The 21,232-nt window shown below is 58.8% G+C and overlaps 2 protein-coding genes across 2 annotated transcripts in view; both read left to right on the plus strand.

Moving 5' to 3' along the window:
- LOC133072612 (SCO-spondin-like) overlaps window positions 1–14,192 on the plus strand; it is a 51,031-nt gene extending 36,839 nt beyond the window's left edge. The window contains 29 exon segments of the mRNA XM_061166035.1: window positions 292–452; window positions 731–954; window positions 1,523–1,564; window positions 1,713–1,868; window positions 2,369–2,578; window positions 2,749–2,916; window positions 3,655–3,786; window positions 3,888–4,134; window positions 4,406–4,558; window positions 4,647–4,693; window positions 4,885–5,229; window positions 5,825–5,992; window positions 6,944–7,074; window positions 7,320–7,444; window positions 7,684–7,730; window positions 8,044–8,322; window positions 8,621–8,779; window positions 8,868–8,984; window positions 9,383–9,521; window positions 9,675–9,877; window positions 9,956–10,083; window positions 10,184–10,326; window positions 10,434–10,480; window positions 10,780–10,997; window positions 11,295–11,390; window positions 11,528–11,588; window positions 11,831–11,961; window positions 13,333–13,483; window positions 14,108–14,192. Coding sequence (XP_061022018.1) covers window positions 292–452; window positions 731–954; window positions 1,523–1,564; window positions 1,713–1,868; window positions 2,369–2,578; window positions 2,749–2,916; window positions 3,655–3,786; window positions 3,888–4,134; window positions 4,406–4,558; window positions 4,647–4,693; window positions 4,885–5,229; window positions 5,825–5,992; window positions 6,944–7,074; window positions 7,320–7,444; window positions 7,684–7,730; window positions 8,044–8,322; window positions 8,621–8,779; window positions 8,868–8,984; window positions 9,383–9,521; window positions 9,675–9,877; window positions 9,956–10,083; window positions 10,184–10,326; window positions 10,434–10,480; window positions 10,780–10,997; window positions 11,295–11,390; window positions 11,528–11,588; window positions 11,831–11,961; window positions 13,333–13,483; window positions 14,108–14,130 — 4,251 coding nt within the window. The 3' untranslated portion in view covers window positions 14,131–14,192.
- A 3,563-nt stretch (window positions 14,193–17,755) lies between these two features.
- ZNF862 (zinc finger protein 862) overlaps window positions 17,756–21,232 on the plus strand; it is a 33,860-nt gene continuing 30,383 nt past the window's right edge. The window contains exons 1-2 of the mRNA XM_061166572.1: window positions 17,756–17,965; window positions 18,120–18,245. Of these exons, the coding sequence (XP_061022555.1) occupies window positions 17,756–17,965; window positions 18,120–18,245 (336 nt within the window). The remainder of the gene's footprint in view (window positions 17,966–18,119; window positions 18,246–21,232) is intronic.

Raw genomic sequence — 21,232 nt, forward strand, 5'->3', positions numbered from 1 at the left:
TGACCCTGCCATGTCCTGGCTAAGTGCTCTGATCAGGAAGGTGCCTGGCCAGCTCCGGTCAAGCCATAGCCTTACATAGCTCATGGTCAGCCCCGTGACGCAGGTACACAGTCCCACTTGCTATTGGAAGTGCAGTCTCAGGGCCCAGAGCTGTCCGGAGCATCCTTCCCACCCGTCTCCTTCTCCCCACCCCACTTCTGAGGATGTCCATGGGGGCGGGGGTGGGGGCAGAGGACTAGCCCCTGGCAGGTGGCTCCAGCCCGTGTCTCTGCACTTTCTCCCCCACCCCAGGAGTGCCCCTGTGTGCTCACTGCCTTGCGGCTGCAGCAGCTGAAAGCTGCTGGTGCTGACCCGGGGGCTCACCTGTCTCTTCTGGGAGAGGATGGTCAGCCTCTTGGGCCTGGCGATGAGTTGGGCTCGGGTCAGAGCCTCCGTACAGGCTGCCACAACTGGTGAGGGTGTGGGAGATTTGGGGTGGGGGGAATTTGAGGGGGATGATGAGAGTGTAGGAGATTTGGGGTGCGGGGAATTTGAGGGTTAGAGGGGGTGAGAGGATGTGTCGGGGGGGGGCCTGGGTGGCCCTGCACCCCTTCCCCCACCTGCCGCAGCCACTTGACCCTGGGCTCACCCTGGCTCTGTCTCCTCGCCCTTGGGGGCTGACGTGTCTGCCTGCACCCCTTTCTCCTGGGGTCCGAGCTGCCGGCCCCTCATCCTCACACCCTCTCTCCAGCTCCTGTGCACACGGGAAGCTGTCCTGCTCCGTGGGGGACTGCTCCAAGGCTGCTGATGGCTTCGGCCCCTGGGGTCCGTGGGGCCCCTGCTCCCGCTCCTGTGGCGGGCTGGGCACCCGCACCCGCAGCAGCCAGTGTGTGCGCCCCACGCCCGCTCCCGGTGGCCAGGGCTGCCGCGGGCCGCGCTGGGACCTCGAGTACTGCCTCAGCCCGGAGTGCCCAGGTGAGGGGAGGGGGGCCGGGGTGGGAGGCGTCTGGCTGGCCCTTTGTTCCTTCCTGTCTGTCCATCCCTGTTCCCACTCTGGGTCTGGCTCAGTGTTTCTCTTCTGTTCAGACACATTCAACCAAATTTCTGGAACTCTTGCCAAATGTGTGTTGGGGGTTGGCTGGGGGTGTGAGGACCCTGACCTTGGAGTCCAGGGGCTCAGATAACCCATTTCAGCATGGTGGGGGGGCCCTGTAGGAGAGTGCATGTGCTTGTGAAAATGGGGGAGGTTGAGAATTCTCCTAGGGGGACAGTCTAGGAGGGCTTCCTGGAGGAGGTGGCATCTGGGGGGGGGGGTCTGAGGGATGGAGAGGACTCTGACGAGCATTGGAGGAAGGGATGCCAGGAATCAGGCATGGCCTGAGCGAGGCCTTGCTACCGTGAGCAAGTGCCGTGCTTGGGTCCTGGGGTGTCTGGGCTGAACCAGATAGTGACAGGTTTGGGGAACTTGACCACTGGCCCTGGGGCTTGGGCCTTGTGTACTTCTGTCTGGGAAACATTTCTGAGCAGGTTTCCTTTGGCACAGGGGCTGCAGGGTCCACGGTGGAGCCAACGACAGGCCTTCCAGGTATCAGACTCTCCAGACTCCCACCCTGATTCCCTGCACCCCTCCCTCTGGGAAGAGCAAGTCCCAGGCCTCCTCCCTCCCCAGCCCTGCTTCTGGGAGCCCAGGAGCCCAGGGCTGACTCCTTGGGGGTCTCCTCTCCCCACCCAAGGTGGCTGGGGCCTATGGTCCCCATGGTCCCCCTGCTCCGGCACCTGCACAGACCCGGCTCACCCCGCTTGGCGCAGCCGCAGCCGCCTCTGCCTGGCGAACTGCACTGGGGGTGACGCTTCCCAGGAGCGCCCCTGCAACCTGCCCTCCTGCACAGGTGCGCCTTCTGGTCCTGACCTCTGACCCTGCCCCGGGTCTGGATCCTGAGCCTCCCCTCTAACGCATCATTCCAACCCCAGCCAGCGTCCAGCCCCAAGCCCCACATCTAATACTCCTTGTGCCAATAGGGAGTTCTCAACCTAACTCTGGGCCTTCTCTGTGAACCCCAACAGCTGTTGGGGAGTGCTGCCACCTTCCAGCCATCCTCACTCATGTGGGTACCAAACACTGCCCCCCGCAGAAAGGTCCCATCCAAATCCCTCAGCCGCCCTGGGAGTCTGGGACTACTGTCTCCCACCTCTCCACCACTGTTACCCCGAGAGAGGGGAAACTGAGGCCCGGTTGCCAAAGCCACACAACAGTCAGGATCAGATCTGAAAGGGGGGCAGGATGGGGCATAGCCAGCCCCGGCCGAGGAGGTCGGCACTTGAGCTGGGGCAGGGAGGCTGGGGGTCAGGGGACTGGCTGCAGCTCAGTGTCGTCCTGTCCCGCCCGCAGAGCTGCCCCTGTGCCCGGGCCCCGGCTGCATGGCTGGGAACTGTTCCTGGACCGCCTGGGCCCCGTGGGAGCCGTGTTCCCGCAGCTGTGGGGCAGGCCAGCAGCGCCGTCTGCGGGCCTACCACCCCCCAGGGCCTGGCGGACACTGGTGCCCCGACGTGCTTACAGCCTACCAGGAACGCCGCTTCTGCAACCTGCGAGCTTGCCCAGGTGCGGTGGGCGGTGAGCGCCTGGCGGGACTGCCCTTCCTTAGCATCAGTGCCCCGCCCCACCCCGGGGCCCTCCATCTCCAGCGTGGGACCTCGCCCCGGGCTCGGGGGACACGTGGGTGTCCCTGCCTGAGCCAGACCCCTCGTGCGGCCCTTCTCTTCCCCATTCAGTGCCCGGAGGCTGGTCACGCTGGAGCCCCTGGTCCTGGTGCGACCGGAGCTGCGGAGGGGGCCGGTCCCTGAGGAGCCGCAGCTGCTCGAGCCCCCCACCCAAGAACGGGGGTGCCCCCTGTGTTGGGGAGAGGCACCACGCACGGCTCTGCAATCCTGCGCCCTGTGGTACGGAGCGGTGCCAGCCCTCCTGCCCTTGCGCCCTGCGAAGCTCTCCCCACCCCTCTCCTCTAATTTCACCCCCACATCACTGTGCAATGTGGACTGGGGGTGGGCAGGCTGCTGCCTCGTCGGCCAGTGAAGAAAACCAAGCCCCACAAGGGCAGATGGTGGTGGGGTCTGGGCTTTGGGCAAGGACTCCCAGTGGCCAGGGCTGAGCTGCCCGATTCACTCACTGCCCACCCCCACCCGGGACTAGAACTCATCCTCTCAGCTGTGACCCCCCCACTTCAGTTCCTGGAACCACCCGGTCAAGAGTTTCAGGGGGTTTGGGGGTAATAGTCTTGAGATACCTGGTGCGTGGGAGGTGCACTGAGCCATCCAGGTTGTCACCACCCCCACACTGACGACCCCCCATCCCTTCCATCCTTCTCTGGATGAACACAGAGGAGACACATAGGTGAGAATGCTGGCTTTTAGACGCACCCATTCAGTCCAGCTCAGCAAACACTTACCAGGAGCGGGCTAGGCGCTGGGCACTCACAGTGAGAGGAACTGACTGTCACTCAGAGTGTCCCCAGGACCCCCAGGGTCTCCCCAGGACCCCAGGTTTCCCTGGGCACCAGCCTGGGGGAGGGACGGGTCATATGGCTTCACAGAGGTCAGGGTGGCCCCATGGGGTAGGGGGAGGGTTCCCGAGTCCCAGGGTTCAGGGCCCTCTTAACTCCGGTCTTCCCATCTGCCCAGAGGAGGGCTGCCCTGCAGGCATGGAGGTGGTCAGCTGTGCCAACCGCTGCCCCCGCCGCTGCTCAGACCTCCAGGAGGGGATCGTGTGTGAGGAGGACCAGGCCTGCCAGCAGGGCTGCCGCTGTCCCGAGGGTAGGCGCTCCCTTCGGGCACGGCAGGGCAGCTCAGCAGGAAGGCAGAGGGGGGCCCTGGGGTGCGGGCATCCTCAACTCTGGAGGGCCGCCTCCCCGCAGGGTCGCTGGAGCAGGACGGCGGCTGCGTGCCCCTCGGGCACTGCGAGTGCACGGATGCCCAGGGCCACAGCTGGGCCCCGGGAAGCCAGCACCAGGAAGCCTGTAACAACTGCACGTGCCGGGCGGGGCAGCTCTCCTGCACGACCCAGCCCTGCCCGCCTCCTGCCCACTGCGCCTGGAGCCGCTGGTCAGCCTGGAGTCCCTGCAGCCGCTCGTGTGGGCCTGCAGGGCAGCAGAGCCGCTTCCGGTACGGGGCAATGCCAGGCCTGTGTCACCTCGGCCCACCGGGGCCTCCCGTGGCCTGGACGTGGTCTCGCGGACTGCCAGGGTTCCTGGATCCTGTCCCCGCCAGTGACTTTGTGCCCACCCCGTGACCTGGCCTTGGCTTTGGTCCCTAGCCATCCTTGCCTTTCCTTAGCCACCTCCACACCCGCACTGGGCTTCCCCAGGGGCGGCAGGAGGCGTGACAAAGGGCCTGGGACCATCTCTCACCTTCTCCACCCCGGGGCCCCACCCAGGTCTTCCACTTCGGACTCGTGGGCCCCGGAGTGTCGGGAGGAGCAGTCCCAGAGCCAGCCCTGCCCTCAGCCCCCGTGCCCACCCCTGTGCCTGCAGGGCACCCGCCCCCGCTCCCTGGGGGACAGCTGGCAGCAGGATGGATGCCAGCAGTGGTAAGCCCTGGGGCAGGGGTGGGGGCGGGCAGGGGAGGGTGCCATCCTGCTGGGCAGCAGCGTCCCTGAGTCTGGGCTCCTCCCCCAGCTCCTGCACCCCGGAGGGCATCATATGCGAAGACGCCGAGTGTGCAGGTCTGGGGGGTTCATTCCCAAACTCCCACCACCCTACTAGCCTCCCACCTCGCCCTCTGTCTACCAGTTCTGTCTGCGTTTCCCTCCCGCCACGTATTTCCAACTGTCGGCCCCTGTGTGCTGAAGGTCCCGTCCAACCCTCTGCCCCTTTGCTCCTCTGATTTCTCTCACCTCCCTGCTGCCTCCCGCAGGGCCCGGGGCCTGGACACCATGGTCCCCCTGGTCTGACTGCCCTGTCTCCTGCGGAGACGGAAACCAGGTCCGCACCCGAGTCTGTGTGGCCTCAGCTCCTCCCCTCGGGGGCTCCCCCTGCCCGGGCCCCGATGCCCAGAGCCAGCGCTGTGGGCAGCAGCCTTGCCCGACACTGCCGGACGCCTGCTCCTGGGGCCCCTGGGGGCCCTGCTCCCGCAGCTGCGGCCCAGGCCTGGCCTCCCGCTCTGCGTCCTGCCCCTGCCCGCTGGCCGAGGCTGACCCCACCTGCAACAGCACCTCCCCACGCCTGGACACCCAGGCCTGCTACGCAGGGCCCTGCCTGGGTGAGTGTGCATCAGAAGCGAAGCCCCCTTCTCTGTCTCCTACCTGTGCAAGATCCAGGGAATGTTTATTATCATAACCAACTTCCAGATTATCTCCCCAAAACATACGGCTGTCTGTCTCCTCCCAAGGGATTCCCAGGTGGCTCAGCGTTAAAGAATCCGCCTGCCAGTGCAGGAGCCACAGGGAATCTGGGTTCAATCCCTGGGTTGGGAAGACCCCCTGGAGGAGGGCATGGCAACCCATTCCAGTGTCCTTGCCTGGAGAATCCCATGGACAGAGGAGCCTGGCGGGCTACCGTCCGTGGGGTCACAAAGAATCGGACACGACTGAGGGACCGAGCATGCACGCACCTCCTCTCCAGACTTTTTTCAGTGTTCTCCCTCTTCTCACCATCATCCCTGTGGGACGTGACCCTCACTGCTGGGTGGCAGGGAAGCCCGCCAGCGGGGACCTTTCAGAATTCTTGGCTTCCTTTTGCCCTTTGCCTGTTCAGGGTGTTGGCTGGGGCTGGCATGAGAGGGGAGGGCTGGTGGGAGAGAGGCTGGGGAGCCCGGAGAGGCCGTTGGCTGAGCCCTGGCCCCACTCGGTCCCTAGAGGAGTGTCTGTGGAGCAGCTGGAGCGGCTGGACACGCTGCTCATGCCAGGTGCTGGTCCAGCAGCGCTACCGACACCAGAGACCTGCGCCCGGCGGGGCCGGGGTGGGCGCCCCCTGCACTCAACTGGACGGCCACTTCCGGCCTTGCCTTATCGGCAACTGCTCTGGTGAGGCCCCTGGAGCAAGGAGCCGGGGAGCCGAGCCCTGGCAGGGGCCCCCGGGGTCCCCAGTGGGCACTGCCATCTCCTCTTAGAGTGATCTTCAGGGTGCCCAGGTCCTCAGAGGGCTTGCCCGCGCCTGCATGGACCCTGCCCTTGGCTGGGACCCTGCTCCAGCCGCACCCTGCCCCACCCTTGGGTGCTTGCCCCGCCCCCCCCAAGCCTTCACCGTGGTTTTCCCACTTTGCAGCCACAGGCCCAGCTGTGGCTGTGTGTGTGTGTGTGTCTTTAGTTGCAGCGAGCAGGGGCTACTCTCTAGTTGTGGTGCTGGGTTTTCTCATTGCTTCTCTGGTTGCAGAGAACAGGCTCTAGGGCATGTGGGCTTCAGTAGTTGCAGCACATGAGCTCCATAGTTGTAGCTCTTGGTCTCTAGAGCACAGGCTCAGTAGTTGTAGTGTACGGGCTTAGTTGCTCCTTGGCATGTGGGAGCTTCCCAGACCAGGGATCGAACCCATTTCTCCTGCATTGGCGGGTGGATTCTCTACCACTGAGCTACCAGGGAAGCCCCCCAGCTGCGGCTTTGTGTCCACTAGTGGCTGCCCCAGGCATGGTGGGTCTTTACCCACATCCTACTCCAGCTGCCTTCCATCTCCACCCCTCTGCATCACACCTGCCAATCCCTGGAGCTACCTGCCAGGGCCTGAACCCCCTGCTGCTTGCTGGCTCTCCTGGGTCCAAACAGTCCTCACCCATCCCTGGAGGTGCCTACAGGGACTGAGTGGGCATGGATGGGGCAACACTGGTCTTTTCTTACCTACAGCAGGGGGGCAGTATCTTGCACTCTTACTGGGTGACCTCAAGGGGAGGTGATGGGACCATGCACTGTGCCCTCTGGGTTTGGGGGGGCAGAGGGTGTCTCTGGGCTGCACCCCCCACCAGCCTGCCTGCCTCTCCCTGCAGAGGACAGCTGCATGCCTCCCTTCGAGTTCCAGGCCTGCGGCTCCCCCTGCACTGGACTCTGTGCCACATACCTGAGCCCTCAGCTCTGCCAGGACCTGCCACCCTGCCAGCCTGGCTGCTACTGCCCTGAGGTGAAGGGTGGAGCCAGGGGAGATGCCCCAGGAGAAGGGGTCCCTTGTCCACTCTCCCGCACCTCCTCCCCTCCTCTCCAAACCTCTCATCTGGACAGCGCTTCACATTCTGCCAGGCGGCTCTTCACCCACACTCTTGACTCAACAGCATGCATGGCACCTGCTGGGGGCTGGGCATGGGTGGGCATTAGGGTGACGACAAGATGACTGCCACACAGCCCTGTCCCCTGTCCCCTTCTGCACAGGGGCTGCTGGAGCAGGCTGGAGGCTGCGTACCTCCAGAACAGTGTAACTGCCAGCACGTCTCAGGAGAAGGAGCTGGGGTGACCCTGGCCCCCGGGGACCGCCTGCAGCTGGGCTGCAAAGAGTGGTGAGTGTTGGGGGTGAGGGAGGTGGCACCAGAGGCCTGGGACCAGGGAGGAGGAGGGGTTCCGCAGGGCGGCCTGACCCCCACAGAGAAGGCCAAGCAAAGCCCAAGGTCCCAGCCTCCCCCTGCTCCAAATGAGGCCAGAGCCCAGGTTACCCCCACATGAGCCCCCCACCCACCAACCCACCATTCTGGGCTGGGTCCTGCCTCCCGGAGCCCACCCTGACCACCCCCTCCCACAGTGAATGCCAGCGCGGGGAGCTACAGTGCACCAGCCAAGGCTGTCAAGGTAACTGGACAGAGGAGACCAGCTGTCCCTCTTTTTCTAGGACTCGGGTAGGGGGCTGGATTTCTGCCCAGGACTTGGGTGGGGGTGGGTTTTTGCCCAGGACTGGGTGGGGGTTGGGTTTCCAGGACTTGAAACTTTCAATTCTAGGACTGGGACAGTCCCAGACAAATCAGGATGGCTGGTCCCCTTACTCCGGTTCTTCTGTTTCCAGAACATTCTGGTCACAGCACAAGCCCCTTGTTCCTGATCCACTGTGGTCTTTGGGTCTGGGGGAGGGTCCCTGGGAAGGACGCTCACAAGCCGCCCTTCCTAGGTCTTCTGCCTCTGAGCGGCTGGTCTGAGTGGTCACCCTGTGGGCCCTGCCTGCCCCTCGGCCTGCTGGCCCCTGCCTCCAGGACTGCCCTAGAGGAACGCAGGCTCCAGCACCCAGCTGGCCTGTCCCCCACCTCGGCCCCCACGCTGGCTTCGGAGCAGCACCGCCACCGCCTCTGTTTGGACCCTGAGACGGGGAGGCCGTGGGCCGGGGACCCAGACCTCTGCACTGTGCCACTCAGCCAGCAGCGCCTCTGCCCAGACACTGAAGCCTGCCAAGGTGATGGGGAGGGGGCGGGGGCCTGGAAAGGGGCGGGGCCGGCCGAGTAGGCTGAGAAGAGGCGGGGTCTGGGGAGGGGCGGGGCCTGGCCGAGTAGTGGGGGGCTCCGCTATTCCTGTCTGTTCGCGGCGGCCCTTAGCTGGCTGGCTCACCCTCCTGCTAGTTTCCAGGGTCTGCTGGATTTGAGGTTGGGAGGGGGCAGCAGCAGCTGGAAGAGGAGATAGGGGGCTCAGGGCTGCAGAGGGAGGCAGGCGGAGAAGGGTGGGCCTGGGCACTGACTCCCATTTTCTCTCCCCAGACTTATGTCAGTGGGGTCCCTGGGGGGCCTGGAGCCCCTGCCAGGTGCCCTGCAGCGGGGGATTCCGGCTGCGCTGGAGAGAGGCCGGGAGCCCCCCTGGAGGAGGCTGCCGGGGGCCATGGGCTCAGACTGAGAGCTGTAACATGGGGCCTTGCCCAGGTAATGGCTCCAGCATTGAAGGAGGGGCCCGTGGAAGGCTGGGGACTCGAGAATACCCCAGGTTGGACTCTGATCTTCTGGTCCTCAGGAGAGAGCTGTGAGGCCCGGGACACCGTGCCCACCCCTGACTGTGCCAACCAGTGCCCGAGGAGCTGTGCCGACCTCTGGGACCGCGTGGAGTGTCTGCAGGGACCCTGCCGCCCAGGTGGCCAGGCCATGCCCACCACCTGGCCCGGGAACTCTGGGGAAGCCCACTGTCTCCTGCTGCCCGAGAGCTTGTGACCTGAGGCAGGCAGACGGCTGGGTCATGAGTTACAGGGCAGCAGAGTGGACCCCTGGGTCACTTTTGGCGACCAGCTGGGGGTCCTGCCTGAGTGAGCCTTGGTCAAGATGGGCTGTGTCCTGGGGGTGTTCTGGGGCAGCCTCAGAGGTCCCCAGGGGGGATCTCCACGCACGGGGCAGCCTAGAGAGGCCCGATCCTGTGGGAGGGGCAGGAGGAAGGGCACGCCAAGGCTGCCCCAGGCCCTGGAATCCCTCTGGCTAGGAGAGGACTCCCCGCGTGCACTTGCTACATCCTGCTTGTCCCCCCACCCCCTCTCCCAGGCTGCCGCTGTCCCTCCGGCCAGCTGGTACAGGACGGGCGCTGTGTGCCCGTGTCTTCTTGCCGCTGCGGCCTCCCCAGCCCCAATGCTTCCTGGGCGCTGGCCCCAGCTGAGGTGGTGCAGCTGGACTGCAGAAACTGGTACGACTGCCCACTGATGGCCACACAGGGGGACGGGGAACTTTGGGTGGAAGGCTCGGGCCAGCTCAGGGTTATGGGGCATTGTTGGGGAGCAAAGGCTGTTCACCCTGACTCTCGGGGCTCTGAGCCCTTTCTGCACACCTCTGCCCCCAGCACCTGTGTCAATGGGTCCCTGGCGTGCCCCTCCCACGAGTGCCCAGCCCTTGGGCCCTGGTCAGCCTGGAGCAGTTGCTCTGCTCCCTGTGGTGGGGGCACCATGGAGCGACGTCGGAGCTGCAAGGAGGGCCCTGGGGGGGCACCGTGCCAGGCCCAGGACACAGAGCAACGGCAGGACTGTAACCTGCAGCCCTGCCCTGGTGAGTGCCCAGGGCGGGGCCTGTCCCAAGGACCCCCCTGGGACTCTGCCTCACTCTCTGCTTCCCCCCCACCCCCAGAGTGCCCACCAGGCCAGGTGCTCAGTGCCTGTGCTGTCTTGTGCCCACGCCTCTGTGCGCATCTGCAGCCTGGCACCCCCTGCGTGCAGGAACCCTGTCGGCTTGGCTGTGACTGCCCCGGAGGGCAGGTGGGCTCGGGCGCTGTGCCCTGACTCTCGAGTTGGGGAACCAGGCCGGTGGAGGGGCAGGAGTGGTGGTTGTGTGTAACCCGAGCCTGCCCCGCCTCAGCTGCTGCACAATGGCACGTGTGTGCCCCCTGCCGAGTGCCCCTGCAGCCAGCTCTCTCTGCCCTGGGGTCTCACCTTGACTCTTCAGGAGCAGGCCCGCGAGCTGCCCCCAGGGACTCTGCTCACCCAGAACTGCACCCACTGGTGAGGGCCGGGAGTGTGGGTGGGGAGGGCATGAGGGGTGGGGTGCTGAGAATGGGGATGGGGAGGAGGGCACGGTGGGCATCTGAAGAGAGCATTTGTCTTTCCAGCGTCTGCCGAGGTGGAGCCTTCAACTGCTCCCTCGCTGACTGTCAGGGTGAGATGCGGGCTGCCCAGGCCTCTGCTGGTCCCTCCAAAGGCAAGGCCAGGCTGCCCTAACGAGGGGAGAGGGGCCTGTGCTACCCCCAGCCACCAAGCTGGGCCCCACTACTATATGGGAGGGTGGATAGGAGCAGAGAGGTGGGTTTGGAGACCCAGATGTCTGGAGGCTGCTGGAGCCGAGTGGGTGGTGCTGAGGAGTGGGGAGGGACCCGGGGTGCCCAGTGTGGGAAGGGGGGGAGTGGAGGCTGGACCCAGGCTGACCTGAGTGGTGGGATGGGTGGTCTTCCCTGGCAGAGTGCCCCCCCGGAGAAACGTGGCAGCAGGCAGCCCCCGGGGAGCTGGGGCCCTGCGAGCAGACGTGCCGGGAACCCAACGCCACAGAGACCCAGGGCAACTGCAGTGGGAGGCAGGCCCCGGGCTGTGTGTGCCAGCGCGGGCACTTCCGCAGCCAGGAGGGCCCCTGCGTGCCCGCGGACCTCTGCGAGTGCTGGCTCCATGGGCGCCCTCACCCGGTGAGCCACCATGGCCCTCAGTGCCCCCCGGCCCTTCCTGGCCCAGGGCTCTGGACCACTGGTTTGTCCCTGGCTTATACCCCTGTACCCGGACCCGCAGCCAGCGGCTGGCACACTTGGACCATCTCTGGCCCCCAGGGACCCACCTCCCTCCCAAAACCCTTGCTGCCGATGCTGGTCTCAGGCCACTGCCCTGGCCGGGCCTCCGGGTGGGCTTGGGGTTGGGGGATTGGGTAACAGAAAAGTCTGTGGTAGGGAGGGGGGCGTGGAGAGCAGGTTCTGCCCCCTTCTCCCCAGCCTGGATCTGAGTGGCAGGAGGCCTGTGAGAGCTGCCGCTGTGTCAGCGGGGAGAGTATCTGCACCCAGCACTGCCCCCCGCTCACCTGTGCCCAGGTACCCATCTGAGCCCCGCGGCCCTGGGCTCCTTCCTGGGTCCCTCCCCGAAGGGTGGTCTCGGGGCCTCAAGCAGGCAGTGTGGGGCGCTGGGCCTTCCTCCTGAGCGGACTCGGGGGGCCCTCCTCCCTCTGCAGGGCGAGGTGGCTGTGCAGGAGCCTGGGAACTGCTGTCCCACTTGCCGCCAGGAGGCTCCACGTACGTGGGGACGGGGGACACCTCCTGCCTGCTCTGGGCCCTTCTCCCACCCCCACCCCCCACCCTGGGGAGGCCGCCTTTCCTTGTCCTGCCCACCACTCAGATTAGCAGAGTGAAGACCCCCCGGTACTGTGTCCCAATACCTGGCCACCCCCACCCAACCTGCCCTGCTCGGGTCCACGCTGTGTTGCCTCATGGCGTCCCCTCATCACGGTCCGCTCCCTGTCCTGCCCCTCCCCTAGAGGAACAGCCCGTCTCCTGCCGGCATCTCACGGAGCTTCGCAACCTCACCAAGGGTGCCTGCTACTTGGAGCAGGTGGAAGTGAGCTACTGCAGCGGGCACTGCCCATCCAGCACCAACGTCCTGCCTGAGGTGAGCATGGGGCGGGGGGCCTGCCGGTTCAGGGGAGGCAGCTCAATCAGCAGACCCCCAGGGCCTGAGGCTGTGAGCCTAGCACCCAGGCAGAGCCCAGGGGACATGAGCAGCAGAGTCATCTTGCAGGCCTACAGCTGATCAGAGCCAGGTGGCCCGGCGACCTCCGTGGGGCTTGGGCTCCGGAGCCGGCTGCCTGCCTCCTGCCCCTCCTGGGGGTTTTGTCCCGCTCCTCCCTACTGTGGCTCCGCACAGCTCCTGGCACCTGCTTCTCAGCCCACTGTGCCCCTTAAGAGAGGCTAGCCAGGACAACAGAGAAAGTCAGGGAGGAGCTGAGTTGACCTGTGATACAGTGAGCAAAGGCTGAAGGGCAGATGTTATTTACGGTGGTCTTGTCCTGGACGTTGCCCAGAAGATTGAGACAGAGCTCCGCTCTGCGCCCACCCTCCTGGTGCCTATATCCTCAGGAGCCCTGTGTCACCCTGACTCCCCTAGCCCTGAGCCTGGAGAGCTGTGGCTCCCACCTGGCCAACGTCTAGCCAGAGTGGAGCCTCACTCGGCTCCTGGCCCTGCCTCAGCCCACCTGGCCACAGTCACCTATTCCTGGAAGATAAAGGTGCTTTCCCATCTGGTCCTCAACCCTTGCCACTCACCTGCTCCCCTGGGCACTCCTGGAACCTTCTGGAAATGCCTCTCAAATCACTTTTGGATTGTTTTTTAAAACACAGAGTGAGGAGAGAACAGTTAGTACATTTTTTTCCTGGGGAGGAAAAAGTAAGTGACAGTGGGATAGAATCAGAGGGAGATTTTTTTTTTTTCTTTTGTAGATCTCTAACTTGGTATTGTGTGAATAAAGTTAGAATTACACATAATATTAAATCAAACATCCAGTAGGACTCACAGAGTTACTGTATAATCATAAAGCAAGAGTGTCTGCTTTGGAGTGAGAACTCACTTTGTACTTAGGATCGGACTGTGCAGTTGAGGACTTCATTATTTGTAGGTTCAAAAATTACTACTCTGTCTCTTCAACTAGACTTAGAAGTAGACCCGTGTCTTTCCCCCCCTGCTGCCAGGATGCAGTGATGAGCGCGTTAAAAAGCTCTCGTTTAGCCTGCAGGTTGTTGGATGCTCAGATGCGTGGGGGCCTGGAATGGAGGAGGTGGGCTTCTTGGAGAACTGGGGGCTTGGTGGTGACACGCCCCCACCTGGCTTCCCTACTTGGCGAAGAGGTCTGGGAGCTGAGATCTTGGGATCTGGTTCTCCCTGCGCCCGGCTCTTCTTGGATAGGAAAGGCCAGGGAAGGCAGGTGGCTTGGGCAAACTCCTCTTTGCCCCTCCCCAGCTCAGCCACCCCCTCCCTCTCGCCCAGGAGCCGTACCTGCAGAGTCAGTGTGACTGCTGTAGCTACCGCCTAGATCCTGAGAACCCGGTGCGCATCCTGAACCTGCGCTGCCCCGGCGGCCGCACAGAGCTGGTGGTTCTGCCAGTCATTCACAGCTGCCAGTGCAGCGCCTGCCAGGGTGGGTGTGGGCGGGGCTCCCGGAGGGGCGGGGTTCTGGTGGGCGGGGGCAGGTCGGGGGCGGGGCCGGGACTGAGGTCGGGGTTGGGGATCACCTGAGGCCAGGAGCGGGCCAGGCCGGGAGCGTGACCCGACGGCCCCTCGCGGGAATTTCCTCCTCCGAGTCCTTCTGCTCTGCTGCATGTTCCTTCTTAGCATTCTTGTTGGTTTGTTCTCCAGTCACACTTAAGCCCAGGTGTTCGGGGTCAGGCATACAGGTTCGAATCCCAGCTCATCCATTTCCTTCCTTGCTGAGCTTCCATGACCTTCCATGACCCGGGTGACAATCCACACAGGCTTGTTGGGAGGACTTGGTGAGAGGCTGTACGCGAAGTGCCAGGTTCTCTATAAACACCTGGTACACGTTAACCCGAGGCCACCACACAGTGTGGCGGGTGAGAAAGAGATGGAAGGGTGCTGACGCCGCCTGGGTGGAGCGCAGGGCAGAAGCTCGCCTTGACTGCGGTCTTCCTCCTGGCGGCTGTCCCTTCCTCTCCTGCCAATTTGCTCAGCACCCTCCCTCTCTCCAGCCCCATCCCTTCCCGGCCTGTTTTGATAGCGCATCTCCCTCTTATTTGTCCTCCAGGAGGTGATTTCTCAGAGCGCTGACGGCTCCGCCAGATCAAGCCTGCCCTGGCCGTCATGACCCCTCCTCCCATGCCCGGCCCCCCCTCCCCCACCCCACATCCCTGCTCTAGTTCTAACATATTCCAAATAAAGTGATATTGGCAGCAAGCCCGTGTACAGAGTCTGCATCCCAGGATTCAGAGGGGAGGGGAGGTGGGCTGGGGGGTGTGGGGGTGGGAGGGTGGGTTCTGAGCCCTGGCCTGGACCTGCACAAGGACTGTCACCTGGGAAACCTCTGTGAATAGCTCATGCTAGTGAACTTGGGCAAGTCACTTCCCATATCTGAGCCTCAGATTCCTCATGTTTAAAGTTTGGATGTAAAGTCTTAAGATCTCTGGTACAAGACATCTCTAGGGCCCCAGGTCCCATCCCTCACCCCATCTGATGGCAGCTGCAGCTCTGGCAGGCATTGCCATGCAAGATACATTCATCTCATGCTGAGGTCTGCTTCTTCTTCTCCTCCTGAAAAGTTTTATTGAGATATAATTTAGATCCTATGAAATTCACTCCATTTTGAGTTACACTTTGATGACTTATGGAAAACACACAAAGTTGTATAAAAGTTGACTTTTATAGAAAACACACACATACATCACCACAGGCCAGTTTTAGAATATTTGCATCATTTCAAGCCAATTTACCATACATTCTTCCCACCTCCAGGCCCAGGTAATCAATCACTAAATTGTTTTACACCTTAGTAGATGTGCCTTTGGGTCTGTCTAGTCAAAGCTATGGTTTTTCCGGTAGTTGTGTATGGATGTGAGAGTTGGACTATAAAGAAAGCTAAGCGCCGAAGAATTGGTGCTTTTGAAATGTGGTGTTGGAGAAGACTCTTGAGAGTCTCTTGGACTGCAAGAAAATCAAACCAGTCCATCCTAAAGGAAATCAGTCCTGAATATTCATTGGAAGGACTGATGCTGAAGCTGAAGTTCCAATACTTTGGCCACCTAATGCGAAGAACTGACTCATGGGGAAAGACCCTGATGCTGGGAAAGATTGAAGGTGGGAGGAGAAGGGGCCAACAGGATGAGAACGTTGAATGGCACCGCTGACTCGATGGACATGAGTTTGAGCAGGCTCCAGGAGTCGGTGATGCACAGGGAAGCCTGGCCTGCTGCAGTCCATGGGGTTGCAAACAGTTGGACACGACTGAGTGACTGAACTGAACTGAGATGTGCCTGTTCTGGACACCTCATATAAATGTCTGGCTCCTTTGTATTAGCATGATGATTTTGAGATTCATCTGTCAACCAAAATAAATAATGCAGGAGGAAGAGAAAGACTCAGGGGCTAATAAAAACAGAGCCATGAGGTTGTTTAAAGTTGCCTGGAGAGAGTGGATTGAATCTGATGTGAGTCAGAAAATAGCTGTCGATAAGGAATCAGGTGGCGCTAGTGGTGAAGAATCCGCCTGCAAATGCAGGAGACGAAAGAGATGAGGGTTTAATCCCTAGGTCAGGAAGAGCCCCTGCAGTTAGAAGTGGCAACCCACTCCAGTATTCTTAGCTGGAAAATTCCATGGACAGAGGAGCCTGGTGGGCTACAGATGGGGTTGAAAAAGAGTCAGACATGATTGAGCCCACTACTAACACTAAGAATCAGGAGTCGTTTTAAAGAAGGCCTGTCAATTGAAGAAAAACACACCACCTAAAAATTGCCTGTTTTATTTGGAGCCCTTACTGAGGACTATGTTTTGGGAGACAGCCTCTCAGACAGCTCTGTGGAACTGTTCCAAGAGGCAGTGGAGGAATTAGAATATATAGATTTTCCTGAGGAAAAAAAAATGTAGCTGAACATCAGTTGATTATTGCTAATTACAAAATACTGATATCTCCAGTTAATGATTATAGTGCTTTTCTGTGTATGGGAAGATGCAAGAGTCTGGGTTCATTGAAATTATCCCTTATGTATGCATCTTAACTATTTAGGGTCAGTACCCTGTTTTCCTCCATCCTGAATCCCCTCAGGGTACACCATGGGGCTGTGGCTACAGTTGTTGATGGCTTGATGGCAGCAACAATTATTGTTAACTAAAGTAGCATGCAACATTGCTTTGTCTGTGGATCCAAGAAGTAAACAGATGATCATATTTTAGGGTAAGGATCTGGTTAGTATCTTGAGTTTCTGGCAGGTATTCTGGCTGACTTCATCAGGTCAAAAGATCAGATTCCACCCAGGCTGAGAAATGAATAAGTCACATGTCTTTAATGGCCTCTCAGCTCCATTTTCAAGAGCTCTCTTGGCAATATCAACTCCATTTTTATTTTCCTTTCACACTTCCATATTACAGCATGTGTCAACAGCCTGTTTCCTTTTGTTGCTGAATAGTAATCCATTGTGTGGATATGCCATATTTTATCAACGCACTCATCGGTTGATGGACAGTTGAGTACTTTCTTGTTTTTGGTCTACTATGAATAAAGTTGCTATCAGTTCAGTTCAGATTAGTCGTTCAGTTGTGTCCGACTCTTTGTGACCCCATGGAATATAGCATGCCAGGCTTCCCTGTCCATCACCAACTCCTGGAGCTTGCTCCAACTCATGCTATAAACATTTAAAGCTGCTGTAAACATTCCTATACAAGTCTTTGTGTGGTCATGTTTTCATTTCTCTTGGATATATACCTAACAGTGGAAATTTCTAGGTCATATGGTAAGTTTAACCTCTTAAGAAACTTTCAAACTGTTTCCCAAAGTGGTTGCACCATTTTACATTTCCCTCCCCTGCCCCTACACCATCCCCGCTTCTGCCCTGAAATGTACCAGGGCTCATTTCTCTACATCCTCTCCAACACTTGTTGTTATCTGTCTTTCTTATTTTTTTAATTACCTATTCGGTAGGTATGAAGTTGTGTCCAATTGCAATTTTAATTTGTATTTCCTTAACGACTAATGAAATGGTTAGATAACATCACTGACTCAGTGTCCATGAATCTGAGCAAACTCCGGGAGATAGTTATGGACAGGGAAGCCTGGTGTGCTGCAGTCCACGGGGTCGCAAAGAGCTGAACACAATTTAGTGACTCAACAAATGACTAATGGTGCTGAGAATTCTTGTTCATTTGCTGATTTGCCATTATATAGCTTCTTTTCAAGCTTCTTTTGCTTTCTGCCCCAGGGCTTTCTGACCACAGACAGTGTCCACTTGGCCTCCATACAAGCACAGCTAGAAGTACAAGTGTGAGGACGGAGTGCAGTTGCCGTCTCTTGGAGCAACTCTCAACTTCTGGGGATGGGACCAGTGGGTGAATGCTGAACTCCTCTCCCCGCATTGTTCAATGGACTATTATGGGGAGGGGCATTCTGTATAATTCTTAGAAGTGGAATGAAGACCCCAATACCCACAGCAGTGACCTTGAAATGCATCCATCCTTTTCGTCTTCCCTGCTTAACCCACCCAAATCCCAAGGTCTGCTCTCTGGGGTCACTTTCCAGGACCAAACCCCGGTCTCCAGCTCTGCTTCCAGGAGAGGGTGGAGAGGGAGGAAGCCAGGCTGGACACTTCTGCTCCAATGCCCAGTGATTCTGTATTTACCCTCTGTCCCTTTATGTTCCTCAGACCACCCCGACAGGAGAGTCCTATGCAACTACAGTTATTGGCAAAAATGGGAGGGAACAGACGCAAGAACAAGCAATCTTATAGCCCAATCAGAGCACTTTGCCCTTACTATCGGTCCTTGGAGAGTGGGGAGGGCAGAAAGCGAACCGCTCTGTCCAACCGAGACCCCGCATTCCCCAAGCCAACAAGCGGCTTTAGGAGCCGCTTACTGAGCCTGGACTGCGCTTCCCATGATGCCCCGGACTGGGCGGCTGCCGTAAAGCTGTTCGCCCGGTGCGACGCGAGTACCGGCCGTGCGCCTCTCCCGGAGCCGCGAGCGCCACCGCCCACTCTGAGGAGGGACTGCCCGTTCTGGGCCGCGCTCCCTCCTTCTCGGGCGCCCTCCCTTCCGGGAATCCGGGTTCCCTCAGGTGGTCGCGGCGGTGGCGGCGGCCTCCTCAAGCCAGGCCGCGGGGGGAGGGGGCGGCCTGGCGGCAGTGGCGGGGGCGGCACGGGCCACCGAAAGCGGGGCCATGGAGCCCAGGGAGTCGGGGAAGGTAGGCCTGGAAGGGCCCGGGGGCTGCCACTCCCCTCCCGTCGGTCCCAGGTCTGGGCTCCGGCGAGGCGGGCGCTACAGGCGGAGTCCGCGCAGATGAGCCAGCCTTGCAGGGAAGGACTCGCCTGCTCGCCCGCCTCTTCGTTCGCTCTCCGGGCGAGTCCCGCGCAGCCTTCCGCTCCCTCCCTCCACGGCTGCCTCAGCCGCGCTCTGCCGAGAGGTCGCCCCGTTCGTGCTGGGTGGGTGACCCGCTTAGTGGAGTAATGCGAAAGGGCTTCCCGTTTTCCCCACCGTTGGCGTTTAGAGGCCTGTGGTGTTTTAAGGCTTTGAGGCTGGATAAGACACCACTGCTGGGAGCCAGGGGTGGGCAGGGTGAGGGCTTGGCCCTGCCTAGATGCCTCTTCCCAAGAAGGGGCTGAGAAGAAAAAGACCTGGCATCTGGCGTACTTCTTGCCGATTTCTGTGTCTAGCTTATCTACTTCGTGGAGTATCTGAGTATTTCTGAGAAGCATATCCCATAAACTTTTCTTCAGGCTTTGGGCAAGAAGCCGTGAGTTGGAAAAGGTGGGGAAGACTGCTTGAAGATAGAGTTAAGTGAGTTGGTAGGATTGCTAAGAGCTCAGAATCTGTCAGCAAAGACCGGCGTGGTCGCATGCTCTTGACTTGGAGACCATGGCAGACTTTGGGGACTAAGATCTTTCTGGATATTCTTTGATGCTAGTTCTTGAGGATTGTTTCTTCTCTGGCCAAAGAGGAATGTCTTCAGCAAACGTTTTCGAATGCGGATTGAATCTCTTCTTTTACAGAATTGCTCTTTTTTTTTTTTTTTTTTTTTTTGTGGTCAGGGATTTAAGTTGATGGAGATTCTGGAAGTACAGAATAAATACGAAATGACCACTTTCCTTCACGAACTCTCCTGCAATTTTCACCTCAGTAAAATGGACAAGCCTGGAAGGGTGGTCCCACAGACAAAAGAGAGAAAGAAAGGATCAGGAGGGTATTTTGATGCTGTACTTTTTCCTGGGAATACTGGGAAAGACTGAATTTTATAAAAGAAGTTACTCCTTGCTTAAGCATCTCTTCCTTACTCAGTACTCTCCACAGTGCATTTTCCAGATGAAACAACCTATAAACAGTCCCGGACGTTAAAGCCCCACAACCTAACCAGAGAAAGATTGAAGGTGAACTGCCTGCCAGCCTCGTGCTAAGCACTTGAGGGCAGTGGCCCCCAGTTTTTGGCACCAGGGACTGGTTATCTGGAGGACAGGGTTTCCATGGACCAGAGGGCAATAATGTTGGGGAGAGGGTGGTCACAGATGCAGGAGATGGTTTCAGGATTATTCAAGCACATTATATTTATTGTGTACTTAAAAAAATTATTATTTTTACATCAGCTCCACCTCAGATCATTCGGCATTAGATCCTGGAGGTTGGGGGACCCCTGCTTTGCTGTACCATGCTAAGTCACTTGAGTTGTGTCCGACTCTTTGAAACCCTAAGGGCTGTAGCCCACCAGGCTCCTCTGTCAATGGGATTCTCCAGGCAAGAATACTTGAGTGGATTGCCATGCTCTCCTCCAGGGGATATTCTAGCCCCTGGGATTGAACCCTTGTCTCATGGCTTCTGCATTGGCATATGGGTTCTTTACCACTAGCGCCACCTAGGAGGGCTTCCCTGGTAGCTCAGATGGTAAAAAGTCTGCCAGCAGTGTGGGAGATCTGGGTTCAATTCGTGGGTCGGGAAGATCCCCTGGAGAAGGAAATGGCAACCCACTCCAGTATTCTTGCCTGGAAAAACCACATGGATGGAGGAGCATGACAGGCTACAGTCCATAGGGTTGTAAAGAGTCAGACACAACTGAGAAGCTTCACTTCACCACCTGGGAAGCCCCAGATCCTGCTTTAGGGAATACCAAAAAAGTAAAGGAAATGGCCCTTGCCCTCAGGTAATATCCGAGGTTTAGTTTAGACTGAACCTGATTTTGGACAGAGTGGAAGCAAAATGTAGTGGGGAAGAAGGGCTATAAATAATTGGTATTGCAAATTGAAAGTAGTGATTTGAGGTTGATTTCAAGCAATTCTGTTCATTTGTAGACTTTCTTAGTCTTTAGTATGTGTAGAGAGAAATACAAATATTTTGGGAAGTGGAAGAGAAATTTTATGTCCTTTTCAGGAAAGTGAAAGTCGCTCAGGCATGTCCAACTCTTTGCAACCCAATGGACTATACAGTCCATGGAATTCTCCAGGCTAGAATACTGGAGTGGGTAGCCTTTCCCTTTTCCAGGGGATCTTCCCAACCTAGGGATCGAACACAGGTCTCCCACATTGCAGGCAGATTGTTTACCACCTGAGCCACAAGGGAAGCCCAAGAATACTGGAGTGGGTAGCTTATCCCTTCCCTGGTGGATCTTCCTGACCCAGGAATTGAACCGGGGTCTGCTGCCTTGGATTCTTTACCAACTGAGCTATGAGGGAAGACATTTTCAGACCCAACCACTAATTGAAAACCATGGGGACTGGAAATTTCATTATTGATTCTAATCTTGACTGCAGGGTGTCTCAAAAGGACACCTTTTCCAGGTGTGTCAGTTTTTTTAGCCTAGGGAATAAGAATGTTATCCAAAGATAAAGTGATTGCAGAACAAACTAGAAGTGTAAGATGCATTGCAGATGAGTGATGGTAACTGAGGCCTGGGTGGAATAGTTGTGCTATTCTAAAAGTGAAAGAGTTAGTCACTCAGTTGTTTCTGACTCTTTGCAGCCCCATGGACTGTAGCCTACTAGTCTCCTTTGTCCATGGCATTCTGACTAGCCATTCCCTTCTCTAGGGGATCTTCCCAATCCAGGAATCGAACTGGGGTCTCCTGCATTGCAGGCAGATTGTTTACCTTCTGGGCCACCAGAGAAAGTTCCGTTCTTGATATCACTTTTTTGGCTCAAAGCTGGAAGACTGGGACTTCACGTGAGGTATTATTGATCTATTATTAGA

This window comes from Dama dama, chromosome 18, assembly GCF_033118175.1.
Source record: "Dama dama isolate Ldn47 chromosome 18, ASM3311817v1, whole genome shotgun sequence".
Taxonomy (NCBI): domain Eukaryota; kingdom Metazoa; phylum Chordata; class Mammalia; order Artiodactyla; family Cervidae; genus Dama; species Dama dama.